The sequence below is a fragment of the Pseudopipra pipra genome, chromosome 1 (assembly GCF_036250125.1).
Source record: "Pseudopipra pipra isolate bDixPip1 chromosome 1, bDixPip1.hap1, whole genome shotgun sequence".
Taxonomy (NCBI): domain Eukaryota; kingdom Metazoa; phylum Chordata; class Aves; order Passeriformes; family Pipridae; genus Pseudopipra; species Pseudopipra pipra.
The window spans coordinates 38,274,816-38,289,491 of record NC_087549.1 but is presented as its reverse complement, the minus strand read 5'-3'; the positions used below and the strand labels follow the sequence as shown (position 1 = coordinate 38,289,491).

Below are 14,676 nucleotides of genomic sequence, written 5' to 3'. Positions count from 1 at the left end.
AGAACAGAAATAATGTCTTGCCCTCTTTGCTGTTCACTACAGTAATGCAAATTTATGGACTTCATCATTCTTGAAATTTCTTACTTGCACAAATATATTGAGAAATATAATTCTGCTTGTTTCAATTCTCGGGCAATATGTCTAATGACTATGTATTTTCTTTTTGTGTCTGTGTCCTAACTCATCTCACACTTCAGGCAAAAAACCTTTACTTCCATGCCTTGAAGCCTCCAAGCTCTGAATCAGAGCACACCGACCCCATCAGCAGAAAGCAACCAGAAGTAACCTCCAATTTCTGCTGTGAGCCACCTTATCTGCAATTTCTTTGAAGTGTGAAGCACTCAGCTGGGAAATATCAATTAGCAATCTCTCATCTGAAGTCTGAGGAGAAGTCATTTAGCCAGGATGAGGCGTCCACTGAATACTAGCAGCCCACTGACAGCTCTGACCATTGAGCCCACAGAGCTACACATCAAGGTAAATGGCAAGCATCAGGTCTGCAGTATGTCCTCCATGAAACATCAGAAAGCCATCATGGAAGAATTCAGAAGTGTTTTTTCAATATATACAATTATTTTTTTTCAAGCTTTACTGTCATATTCTTCAAACGATAATTATGTTACTCATTCAGAAATGAGAACATAAATCCTTGCAAAACTTCAGCTTGCTAAGAACACTGAAAAATATATACTCACTCTTATTGTTTTATAGGGTGCAATAACATTCCTTTCTTTAATGAGAAAAACCTGAAAGAGACATTACAGTTTCAAACATTAAAAAATAATAAAATTAATCAGAAGTACTGATAAATACAAAGCTAAGACCACTGTTTAAGCAAGCAAAACACTGGGTTGTAATATCCTGCTTTAGCTACCGCAGATAAACTGTAGAAAAACAATGAGCTTTTATATCAGCTAGCAGCAAGAAGGGGCAAGAGTCCAATTAAGTTCAGGGGCTTACTTATGTAGTTTATAGTAGGCTTTCATGCTAATCATATGACCTTCAAGGAGTCGCAATACTAAAGCCAATACACACAGCTACATTCAGGAGAAGGATCCTCTTCTGGTGACTCATGGCCTTAGGGTTTTGTCCAAATGGGAATTATTCCAGACTGGCAACTCACAACATAAACTACTGTGTAAACTTTCTCAAATGAATGCCTTTCTTCTGCTGCTAAATGTTTTGCTTACAGTTCCAGCCACCATGGACACCAGATTTCCTCTCTCATCCCATGACATGCTTCTGAACAGTTTTATTTCTTCTCACATCTGAGAGGATCTCCCCCCACCCAAAAGCCACATGAAACTACTCTCCTTCACAACACTCTCACAACTTCTATAAAAAGACTTTACTGCTAGCACATTGGTTTGTAGATACTTGTGCCTCACTATCCATTGTCTGGAAGACAAGCCAGAAATAAGTCATAGTTTTGCTCTGTTTGTAGGGAAAGCTCAAACTTGCTAAAGTTTGCTAAAGGCCTAAAGTGTAAGATTCAGGATTGGTTCTGAACTGCACAAACCACACTGGACTGCATTACCTACTGTCTTCTAGTTCATGGCTCAAGAGACTTGGCTGATTAAAGACGCTTTTCCAGTGCCTTGGTTTCATTCCTACAGCCACCACATCTGTGGCTCTACACTCCAAGGCACTGTGGCAGCAGCCTCAAACCAAGGACAAGTATTAAACTTGCAAGAACAGATAGGTACGATGCTCTAGCCAGAAGTCTTCTGGCTGCTACATAAAGCCTTCCCACTTTTACCAGCTGACAACAGAGCCAGCCTTCACCACAGGACCACTCACAACACTGTCCAGCTAAAGAAAGCAAGTGGCGTGCTTAGAAGCTCACAAGCTCAGCATGCCTCTCTAAGTGCTACATAAAATATAATGGCAATTAGTGTCATTCATCTGACATCAGCATGTACAGACCTGAATCACGCCAGAGGAGAATCAGAATGAGAAACCTGCATTACGTTCAGATCACTCTTAACTAAACATTTTAGGGGTAACTAAACATTTTTCTACACTGAATATTTCATGTTACATGAAGTAGACATGGGGTGTTTTTTTCCTTTACTTGTCAGCCGAGCAAAAATTTTAGCATACTGTATTCACTTCCTATTTTGGAGGATTTCCCTCCAATTTTATCTTGAGAAAAAATACTAGAATAATCTCAAATTATTATTCCCATTTACTGTCTTTTAAAGTCATTAGTTTCTAAGTTGCCTGCTGCATAAAGCAAAGCTGTTTATCCAGTTATGTATTGACAATTTTTTTTTTGAGTCTAAAAGGCAAAGATGTTTAAGATGTTCCAATTATTCACTACATGCAGTTTCCTACAAGGCAAAATTCTACTTAGAAATAGATTTATAATTAGATCATGATGTGTCATAAGTACAAGTGACTACTTGACACTTGAAGGTCTGTATGCCTCTTATACAAAATACCAGCATTTATCATGCCACCCAACCATTTCAGAGCACTTCCACAGAGACAGGAGGATGACTAGTGAGCTACACATGGGAGGAATGGGGGGTGCTAACCACACTTGCCATCTTAAAAGTTATTCTCCTTTCCTATGAGATGTTTTTTATAATCATTTATTCTTAAGAACATTTACTAATGATGTATGGTGGAACCATTGCATGGAACAGTTAGAAACACCTTTTTTACAAACACTCAATATACAAAAATCTCACCAACTCAAGAAATCTTGACTACACAATATTCTTCACAGAAGCAGTTTTGATGAAATTATATATACTGATTAACACAGTCCACAAACTTCTCTGGCACCGATAATGTTAAATGTGTGAGTTCATTTTTGACTGCAGCAGTACATAACTGAGCAAGGCTATCAATTTCAGGTATTGCTAAGAACAGGTTTCACAAATATGCTAGAATGTTTAAAATTGTAATTCCCACCTCAACACCATTCTTTCCCGAAATGAAAACATTGTTTTGAAACTTTTACAGCTTTAGAACACTTACCAACTGCTATTTATTAAAATTTGAAGTGTATTCCCTTGGTTAACTTTAAGTATGATCATATCCAAGTTAATCAAAACTCTTGATTGAAACTTAAAGATAGTATTTCAAGACAGCTTCTGAAAACTGTTTGGTGGACATACAGCACAAACCAAAGTTTTCACAAAGCTGAAATGGAAGGATCAAGATGTCTTTGCCATTACCACAACACACTGCAGGAAGTAGAAGAAAGCAGTATAACAAGACCAAACTAAAGACGATTAATAACATGTTTCATTTCAGTCTACCCTCCCCTTCCATTCAATTCTGAAGTTGTCTTAAGCTCCATTATAAAATGAACAGTGCAAAAAGTTCACTTTATGAAACTAATGACTTAATGAAGTCATTAACAGTTCGAAATTTCCAGCATCAATAGCTTCATATTACTGCTGAGACACTAGTTAGTTTTGTTTTCAGTTAACTCCCCACCCTAGGACTCCAGTTTTGAGACAAACACCATTAAAGAATCCAAGCTCGCTTGTTTATGTAACCTCACTCATTTATACATCAAGAATCTGTTATATGCAGGTCTTACCTGGCTACATAGAACTGAAATCCCTCCAGATGTATCCCTAAAATGTAAATAAGATATTTGAAGCAATGGGCATTTCAGCTTTAAAAGAAGTTAAATACATGTATACAGTAACCCAAATTCACCTACCGTGTGAAAGGGTTATTTGCTTCATTATCTTCTGGGGCTTTTATACTAATGCAGTCTCTCAATGGTATCTGCAGCAAGTTATAAAAAATATAAAACCTTTCTTAAAACCTGTTTAAAGAGAATCTTAAGTTACCAGAAAATTTAAGTTTGCACTGCTTACCTTGATAATGGGTTGGATATTGTCATCTGGTTCAAAAATAATTGACTTTGAACAGATTTTTAGAGAGCCTCTGAATTTTCTAAAAGAAATAATAATAAAAAAAAATTAGTTGTGTTTGAATACATGAGACTAGAATGACTCCAGTAAATGAAGTTACGTAAAAGTTGCGTACCTTTCATCTTTGTGACCTTTATTTATAATATGATTAGCTGTGTGCTGTTCAAAATAATATTCTTCCAGGTTAAGAAGAAGTAGTGAAAACCTACAAATAAATAAAAATCATTTATTCCAAGAGGAAATACCTTAACAGTCAACATTCTTAATAAAAGCTATCAAGTGTTTAGGAAGTCTTCACTGATTTCTGCACTGTGCCCCATATACCAAGAATGCATTAATTTAACTTTTTAAAAGATTTTATAACTTATAGGAAAATTTGTATACACACGAAGATCGATTGATGCTCTTCCAACACATATAAGGTTAGATATTTGATTCTGTTCACGTGCCTTCAGCAGAAGCTATTCTAGTATAGCCAAGCTTTCTACCCAGTAAAGATCAGTTTAGGCCTGACCAGCCAGTCAAAACGTGCAAAAAAAAAGGAAGGGCAGGAACTAATTGCTGAGAATGAAGGAAATTAGATCATTTTGAAGCAAAGCCAAATTACATTGGTCTAAAGTGTTAAGTGAAAACACGTTCACAGATTTTACGACAAGCTGAGTCACTCAGTTGATGACCTCTGAGGAAGCATTGCCTTCCTCTCCAACCACACGTCCTGTACTTCCTCTTTACCACCACTTGCTCAACCCCACAGTAAGCCCATGGGGACTGATCCAACCAACAACGAACCTCAACAACAACAAAACAAAAATAAGAAATTGAAGTCTTCCAAAATATTTAATTGTTGGGCTGGTACCATGTAAATGCAAATGAGGCAGATCAGAGGGAACATGAAAATGCATTCTCTAACAACTTAAACTGCTGCAAGTGATCAAAACTCAACAACTTTCTAACAGAGTGAACACTCAGTCACTTAGTGTTTCAGCTGTGGGGAATGCCAGTGGATACTGGTATAGCAGGAGGAGCAAAAATGTATCACTTCAGTTGGAAGTAAAATAGCTTGTTTGTGCGCAGGGCTGCTCTGATCTACAGAAGTACTTAGTATTTATTCACATCCACACTTGGAACTTTTTGTACTGCGTTCATGATGTACTTTGCAAGAGATGCCTGTGAAAACACTACTAAACACCAAGAGTCCCCAGAGAAGTATTCAAACAGCAGTAAATACATGGAGAGTTCACAAAATGAACCGGATGAATTGAATAGCCTGTTCATTAAAAAAGCATATTTCACAATAGAAAAAAATAGCATTATTGAGAAATACATCTTGTTCACTTAAAGATTTGTGTTGTGGTTCTTACATTAAACAGAACATAACAATAAAAGTTTACTGTAACTACAAGTAACAGTGGGTCCATATATTCAAAAATGCTTGTGTGTCCAAGACACTTTGTCCTAATTCTCTGCTGCTTTTCCAAAACAGCTTTATCTTTACCACTCCTCTCTTTAAAACAGGCATTTTATGGTCCCACTGTGCTAGTTTTGGCTTGATTTTCTTCACAGTATCTACTATGGGGCTTTGTTTTGGATTTGTGCTGAAAACAGTGTTGATAATTCAGAGGTGTTTTTGTTATTGCTGAGCAGTGCTTAAACAGATTCAAGGCATTTTCTGCTTCTCACATCACCTGCCAGCGAGGGGGCTGGGGGTGCACAAGGAGTTGGAAGGGGACACAGCCAGGACAGCTGACCCCAACTGACCAAGGGGCCACATGAAACCATAGCAGCTTCCACACAGTTACCATTAAATTCTATTTTCTCAACACATCATCCAGTTGAAATCATCTGGGACCAACTTAAAATTTCTGTGCTTTTGCAAACTCAGATCTTGCAAGTCCTATCACATTTTAAAATTCAAGCTTTTTAATAAAGCTACATTTGGGTATATAAAGAGCAATTCACCATCAAAATGTTTTTTCTAGTATGTATAAAAATATACATTTAGTTTATTATCCACAAGCCGAAATATTTAAATAAAAAGTTAAGAACAAAGGCAACACCCAGATTTGTTTGAAAAATATTTTATTTCACAAGGAAACAGACACTATTGACATAGGGAATGAGCTTCACAGCAATGACATACATGGCACCATGAATTTTTTTCCCCAGGAAAACTGATAATTCCTGGTTGATAGAATTCATTTCTGAAATTCTTCATTCTTGGGCTCTTTTCTTTGTCTCACCTACTTTTTTGACAAACTCCTCACATTTTTATACTCTTTCCAAATTCATCTGTTGACAGCACTGGTAATTACTAGATTTTACTTTTAAGCTTCTGGTAAATGCAGGCATCCTTCATATATTCAAGACAAGCCATGTTTTTACATCAAAATATTGGCTTTTATTGCCAGTAACTAGAACATGCTTACCATAACCCAAAACACATTAACCAAGAGAGTTCTCTTCCAAATTTTTCATTATAACTATCTCCATGAAACTGTTATCTTTATATTTGGTACTTTATGGATCAATTCACCTTCCCAAAATCAGAAGCTGTGGGCTACTGAGAAGGATTTGAGGTACACTTTCCCTGGCATAATCCTCACTCCTACTGAATCAGATGATTTCATGACAAAAATAATGCACAAGATATGCACAAAACCTCAAGAAAAACTCTTCATATAGGCTAATTAGGTACTGTGGGAAATTGTAGGTTTCTTCCCTTTAAAATGCCATGTTTACTAGCAGCATCCAGTTTAGCCTTTCGCTATTCTCTCTCTCTGTGTCTCTTCCACATGACTACTCACTCCCCAGGTTTACAGAGACACCACTTCTGCACAGCTCCTTGCTGGAGACCAGTGACCTCCTAAGCCATGATCTCACGTTCACTGATCTCAGCTTTCCTGTCTTGAAAAAAGTTTGTATTGCTGGCAGCTGTTAAAGCATTTCTTCAAACTTTATACATCATATAAGGCAAGTGCATTTTCCACATTTTATCTTTCCCCTCCACTCTCCACAGAGTCCATGTGGTTCTGCAGACTCTTCCAAGCATTTCTATACTTGTTGCTACTCTACTTCCAATTCCATTTACTCTAACTGCATTTTCCTATATTTTTTAGGCTGCAATAAGTCACCTCTGCAGGCAGACAGAGTCAGATATCAAATCTCCACAAACAGAATCACCACTCTACTCTTCTCAAGCACCATGGCACATTGGGATGAACTTACAGCCTGTCCAAAGATTCTGTCACAAAAGCTGCCCCTTTTAAAAATTGATACAATGCCATAAATGAAACCAAAATTTTCAGACTTGCATCTCAACTACTGGCTAACAAAGCTAGACCAGTTCAAGTTACAGCTAATAATGAACTCTTGAGATTATGATGCCTCATCTCTGGATGAGAAATTCCTCCTGGAATTTCTCAACTAATCTCAGTCTTTACTGGTTAAGTATCTAAATTTCATTTGCCTGTGTTAATGATCCATAGGGTTGTCAAAAAAAGGAAAAAAGTCAAGTTTCATCAGATGTTACTTGAGTACAGTCAGAGTTTTTTATCTTCACAGAACAAATGTCTTTCACATAAACAAATAGAGCCACTGATAGTTATCGTATCAACAGGGTTCCTCTTGAGAGCCATCACTACACAGGATGATTCTTCAGGCTTGCCAGGAGGATAGCAGTCTCAAGTATTTTGAATGAGTAGGAAGTGTTGTGAAGGCCTGAAAAAAACAGGACATCAACCACAACAGCTATAAAATTACAGCACTGGGGATCTTCAACGTGCCACTGAGCAGCTGGACTTTAGACTGACTGCCTCCCAAAGAGCTGAAGAAGGTATTTCAAAGACACATATCAAGAAGACTGGCATACCAAACGTATATACTATCAACTGCTACGTAGTCCTACAACAAGAATTTGAATGCATGCTTAGAATAGACCTAAAATAGTAATTTAATTCTTCTGCACATGACAGGACAACAACAACAACAAAACACCCCCCCCAACAAATAACAGTAGTAAGAGAATGCACAAGATGCCCTGTATAAGAAACTGATTAAACCTGTGATGGGTGAAAACTGAGTTTTGGTCTTCAGCCACTGAGCAGCTGTACTGTGCTGAGTAATGAACAGCACAGACTGTACGCCTATGACTGCCCTGGATCACAGAACCAATGTCAATTGAAATAACAATAAGCAAGTCTGTTCCCAGTCTACCCTCCCTTGCCTTCAAGTCTGATCGCAAGACATAAAAAAACCCCTCAACCTCAGCATTTAGTCAGGCAAATCATAAGCTTTAATTGGAAAATGTACATAAATGCTTTGGTATCTAAAATGAAAATGGTTGGGGGGGGGTTTTTGTACTTTTAAATTATCAGCAAGAACCAGTGTCTGGAAAAAAAACAAAAAAACCAACCAACCAACCAAAAACCCACCAAAAACCAACCAACCAAAAAAACCCAAACAAACCCCAATTCTGGTTCTAACAGAAAGAGTTGTGTTTAATAGAAATCAAAGAGACCTTCTACATTTGCCTACTGCTGTTTTCCTATACTACAGTAATAATCAAATATCACAAAGTCCTTTTTCAGGCAAACAGAAAAGGATCAATTTTGAGATATTTTTGTTATTATCAGCAAGTAGTTAATTTTAATCCATTTTCAAAATGAATAACCCAATTTTTACTTGAAAATTCCCAACTATAAACAATTTAATGAGTGTTTATTAAAAATCTACTTAGAGAAATTTCTTGGAAAGCAAGTCAAATATTGTTAACACAAAATCCTTTGAAATCAAGCAACAAAACTCACACCTTAAAGTGTATTACAGGCTATTTTTAAGCTTGTTTCCTAATAAAGACACATATCACAGGTTAATGTCTGCAATTTTGTGGTCACAATGCTATTTAATGTCTTGCAACAGACTGATGAAGTTAGTAAGCCACAGCCATGTCTTCAGGGATCATTGACCATTTTTACTTGTACATTTAACTTGACATACTAGACTATTTAAAAAAAAAACAAAACAAAATATTATTTTGAAAATGACACAGAGACAAATTAGACAAGATTTTCAAAGCAAGTTCAAACCCCACCAAAGTAGCTACACAGAGTGAGAGTTTGCAAGGTTTTCAATGCCTTGTACTATAGCTTCTTAACAATCCAGTCTATATCCTCAAAAGTCTCATCAGTAGCAAGTTTTCAGAAAACTTCCAGAATGATGGTATTTTCTTAACACTTGTAATATTTGAAAGTTGCAACTTAAGGGGGAAAAAAAAAGAAAAAAAGAGAAGCAGCTTCAATAGCTTTGCTGGTCGCACCCACTTGTAATGCCTCAAAATCTACTTACAATTGTGGAGATCAGCCAATTGTGACTGAAAAATTCATCACATTAGCAGATAGACCAGAAAACAAGCTTCTGTTCAGAGCTGTGGAGTTTTCTCAGGACAGTTTTGCACAGTTTTAGTAACCTGGATCAGTCCATGGAAGGGCACATGAAGTACCAGAGCCAGTACAATGCGAAGGGGTCAGGTGCAAGAGCAAGGTGGTTGGGAACAAGGCCTTATCCTTTGGAAGGCAGCAAATCGGCACAGTAGCTCTGCTGTCAGAGGTGCTGAGAAAGAGGCAGTTTCACTTCCCAGGGTGAAATAAATTAGCAGCCACCACTGCCACCCAGGCAAAGCCTTGAGCTTTACAAGCTTGAGCTCACTGTAAGTGGGTGGAAAGGCACTCATGCCATTACTTCTCAGGTTTAATGCAAGTTCGATATTCAAAATCAACAGCAGCACCAGCTTGGTGTGGGGAGAAAGAAGAACATGATAGGTAAGGGAATATCTTCTATTATAGCAATTCACATAGCTGGGAAAAACAACACCACCAACTTCAAATAACACAAGAAGTTTCACAGATCTAAAATGGAAAGATTTTCAGCCACAGAGTTGTGCCTGTCAGTAGGAGGTTGTATCGAGCGGAGGTAAAGCAATGTTTAATCAATAAAACATAGGCACACTCACCTCTACAACCCCCCAGATAACTTTAATGTAGGCTCTAACAGCTTTTGTGTTAGCACACCTTCAATTCCCACCCAGTGTGAGAAGTATACAGAAACTAGTGGAGTAAAGAGTTAATCTTTTAATAGTGTATGAGGAGCTGTTTGAGCTTAAAAGGTAAACACCTACACTTAAGGGGAGAAGTAAATTAAAGCATGCCACTATAATTTTGCTTGAAGACTTATTTCAAATTCCTGGCTTTCTATATTCCCCCAAAAATTATACTAAGAATAACCAAAAAAATCATATGCAAGTGATGTGGACAGTATTTTCTTGTGAAGGTAATCAGTATTGCTTTGAGAAGCAGCTTCAGGGGAAGAAAAAAAAAAGAAAGGGAGCGACCTTGCCAAGAAAAACATAACTTACTGCCTTTTTCAAAGAGCTCCCATATAATTGCCACTCAAAAAAGGGCTGGGGAATACAAGTCAAGAACACACCCAAGATGCATAGGAAAACTAGGACCTAAGTAGCAGGAAAACACTCGAAAAACTTCACCTCATGTTATGTCATTCTCAATACACAAGGTTTGAGAACCCAAACTGCACCCAAACATTCCTAGCATTGTTCAGAGTACGCAACAAAGAAGCGAAACACACCTTACAAACTGCAAACTGGGCTTTAAGAGTCCTGCCAAGATACTACAAAATATCCTCCAAATAGAAAGTGTGGTGCATCAGATTTCGTCTACTTGAGAATTTTACTTTTACTTTGCTTGATGAGCATGTCCCTCTATCCTTCAATTTGAAAAAAACTCATCTGAGATCCAAAAACACGTGGAGGAAAAAAAGAAAACAAAACAACAAACCCACAGTTCATTTTATATACCCATATTTATATACCCATATATTTTTATATACCAATTTTGTCTATGAACTGAAGCACTGGACTTGTTCAAACTGGACACAGAAATGACTGTGCAGGGATCAGTACCTTGGCAAAAGCCTGTTTACACCACCCAAAGAAGGTACCCCACTGATCCTTCTTTAAATTCCTAATCTGTGATTGAATTCTTACTATTTTCATCACTTCATCAGAAAAGCACATGCTAGAAATCTACTTGGACACAAGGATTTCAAGTGGTTGATCCAACACATCTTGCACAATCACTTGATTTGATACAGGAAGTACAATCCCAGTAATAAAAGGACGTTGCAGGGATGAAAAAGCAGGCCAGCCCAATCCAGCAGCAGCCCAAAGCTATGTAAAATCAATTCTAAAATTAAACCCTCTCCTAACAAGAGCTAAGTATCAATAGGCCAGCTGTAGGACTCATTTGTTGATGTTTGAATAAAAGCTTTCGTTATGTATATTTTGTCCCAATAGAGTAAGATAATGCTCCAGATACCAAAAAAATAAATAAAAAATAAATACCCCAATGCACAAGCAGCCATCACACAAAAGATCCATCTGCAGCTCCTACATGCTGCCAGTAGGTTGCGTCATGTGAGTGATACTTCCAGCAGAAGAGATGAACTCCTCACACAGGAAGCCGAGAACCGTGCAAGACAATCCAGGAGAACTATTTATAGAGTCTATATGTATCAAGTGGTACAGTGTTACACTTGCCCACCTTTGGGCACGCTGCCAACAGAACCGAGAAATCACTTTACTAAGGGAGGGACAACCTGAGTCAAAACACCATGTAATTTACTTTGAAGTTTTGTGACTAAAGTTGTTTGTAAAAAAAGGATTCCTGTTCGTGAAGGATTAACATTTTAGGGATTAAATAAACTGGATAAGCATGCATACAGCGCTAACTAAAAAGGGACATAACTTTCTTTACCATGAACACCTGGGCAAAGCGAAAATAGAGATGAACACAGCTGAAACAGAGATACAGATGAATTTTAAGGATAAATTCTTTATAGAATGAACCCTGCTCAGTAGTGACATGGATTTGTTTAATCAAATGTAAAGTAAAACCCACTCCTTGTCCTCAGTGTGCACACAGGACGTTTCAACATTTTCTTGTTTTCTACTAGAAAATGGCACATAGTCAGAAAAGAAGGTTTATGTAACCAGATATTAAAGCGGACTAACTAATTCGTTAAGAAGAAATATTTTTGTTTCGGATCACTTAAAATCACTCAGATCTCCCCCCACTTAAAGCAACTGCACAAGAAGATTTAATTTGCTTACCAAGTTTCACAGTACTCTTAACCGGAACTTCCATAGCTTACAGCCTTGTGGATAGCAAGGTACAAATAAAACCAACCAAACAACAACAACGCCAAAACCTAAACCCCAAACCACGCACCAAATGCAGCTGCCACAAAGTTTCAGAAAGTCCCAGCTATCTCAACTAGGAAATATCTACATCAAGGATACAAAGACCAAGAGAAGCTTTAAAGCAGAAGCTGGTGCCTCTGTGTAACCACTACCCAACAGGAAGGAGAAAAGTTCTGAGAGGCTGTCCCTTTAATTAAGTAATAAAGAGCTAGGTTTTTTTGCTGTTTTAAGGCAGAACTTTAAGGAAAACAGGTGACAAAAATTCAGTATTTCTAATCTGACATTTCAAAGCTCAAAATCTTTTAAATCACTTAAGTGTTTTTAAGATTTCCTAATTCAGAAAAGCACAGGAAGAGAAGGAGGGGAAAAGACCCGATATGCAGTACAAAATATACACAAATTTACTTTGATTTTACATGAATATCAATTGCTAGGTAAGGGCAAGAAACAGAGAAATGAGTTTGCAGATATAGGAAAAGCTGCCAGTGCAAATGAGAACAAGACTCATCTTTCATGAAGTGCTCAAATTACAAACTCAAATAATAAAATCCTGAAATGCTTCCAAATATGACCAAAGACAAAATGTTCTCATCGATAACTGCAGATCAGTAACGCTGGCGCACATTGATACCTTGAGTTTTCAGGGCTTTTTAGAAGAGATTTAGATCCCATTCCGGTTCTTTGGGACAAGTCTGATGAGTTTTGGCCTTTTTACTCAGCTTCTCAAAAAAAAAAAAAAAATACTTAACAGAGCTAACAGAGTCATTCTTCTTGATTGTCCTACAGTTAAGATGTTTTACTTAAAAAATAATTAAAATTAATTAAAAATCTTTCTCTTTTCCTTCTACACAGGAAGACTGTCCATTCCCCCTGCAGCCCTTCACACACAACTGAAAACACAGCAGGCCCCAAAAACAACGAGATAAACAAGAGGACAAAAAGTGATCCTGAACACGTTTGTACTTCAAAAAACACTTCAGAGGATGTGGTAGCGTCAGGGGCTGTACAGCCATGAATCAGAATTTATATGGACAGAGTGAGTCCAGTTCTTCATCATGCGGTTTTCTCACCAACAATAAACAGTGCTGTGTAACCAGCAGAGACCTGCAACAGGAATTTGCGCAGGGCTTGCACGGGACTAGCCTGATGCCTCCACACGGTTCCTGCAGCAGGAAACAACGGGGGATCCCTGTTTCCCCCAGAGAAGACACCGTATCCCTCTGCTGCATGACCCACGCCGACCTATTGCTTTCACCTTATATTTCCTACCTGGAAATATAAAGATTGGAAGGGACTCTGAAACTCTGCGACAAGCCATATGCAGATAAACCACATAAAAAGAAAGTGGGACACTACCCAAAAATAAAGAGGTAAAGTCAGGATACACTCAAGCACGTGTGATGAGCCTTTGTTTGTATGTTCAGAAAGAAAACAGCTTACAGTCAGCAAGCAGGAACGGGCTAATTGAATTTAATACTTTAAAGAGCCAGCACAGAGTCTGTAATTTAAGGGCTGACAATACACTGATTATAGTGTTCAGGGAGGGGGGGGGGGGGGGGAGGAGAAGGCAAAGAAAAAAAAAGTAAAGAAAACAAACTATAGTAAAGCAGAGCTGTAGTTCCATGCCACCAACACAACTAAAGACAAATAAACAGAAATCTACAGGCGCTATTTTCATGCAGTTTACACAAGGCAAGCAGCATCCCTACTTTCCCAGGTCCTTTCTAGACCCTTTTCGGCCTTAACTCCGGGCAATCACCAGCCACCTGATCCCAACAGTAACAAAACGAGGCAGTGCAGCAGCAGCCGGGCTCTGCTCCCGGCGCTCCGCCGGGGCCTCCCTGGAGGCCGCGCTGCCGCTCCGCCGGGGCCGCTGTGGGGCCGCGGCCGAGCGGTGGCGGCCGGGGCAGTGCCGGGGTAGCGCCAGGGCAGTGCCGCTCACCTCTCCTTGGAGTACAGCTCCCGCTCCAGCCGCCGCCTGCGGATGAAAGCCATAGAGCCGCCCGGCCGAGGTGCCGGTGCCGCCACCACAGCAGGCCGGGCCGGGGCAGGCCGCGCCTCAGGGAGGCGGGGAGAGCGGGCCGGCCGCGGCCGCAGCCGGGCTGGCGGGCCCGGCCCGCCCCGTTTATAGCGCGGAGAGGCGGGGGAAGGTGGCTCAGGCAGCCGAGGAAAAAGAGCCTGGCGGCACCGAGGGCTCTGCGCCGTCGCCCGGTTGCGGCGTCTCTGCGGCCCTGCGGGGCCTCTGCGGCGCGGAGCAGAGAAGCGCACAGGGAGAGAAGCTCACGCTGTATCGCACCGCGAAACTGCCCGTGTATTTGGGTTAAAATAAAAATTGTCAGTGTAGTGCCATTGCAGCGAGATTCATTCTGCCCGTGATGCGTGTGACAAGAGCTGCCTGACAAGTATTGAAAGCCTAGAAACACAGAACACCCTGAGTTCGGAGGGACCCTTTAAGGATCACCGGCTCTAACTCCTTGCCCTGCACAGGGCCATCCCCAAGAG

General features: G+C 39.4%; 1 protein-coding gene across 3 annotated transcripts in view; it reads right to left on the bottom strand.

The window, feature by feature from the left end:
- Positions 1-14,440, bottom strand: part of NSMAF (neutral sphingomyelinase activation associated factor) — a 39,298-nt gene extending 24,858 nt beyond the window's left edge. For 2 of the 3 annotated variants that reach the window (XM_064652443.1, XM_064652454.1), the window contains exons 1-6: positions 14,117-14,280; positions 4,018-4,107; positions 3,846-3,924; positions 3,686-3,753; positions 3,560-3,596; positions 696-746 (exon numbers count right to left, since the gene is read on the bottom strand). In XM_064652443.1, coding sequence (XP_064508513.1) covers positions 696-746; positions 3,560-3,596; positions 3,686-3,753; positions 3,846-3,924; positions 4,018-4,107; positions 14,117-14,169 — 378 coding nt within the window. In that variant the 5' untranslated portion in view covers positions 14,170-14,280. Of the gene's footprint in view, positions 1-695; positions 747-3,559; positions 3,597-3,685; positions 3,754-3,845; positions 3,925-4,017; positions 4,108-14,116 lie in introns of all 3 variants that reach the window. The other variant, XM_064652463.1, reaches the window with a different exon arrangement.
- Positions 14,441-14,676: the final 236 nt, after the last annotated feature.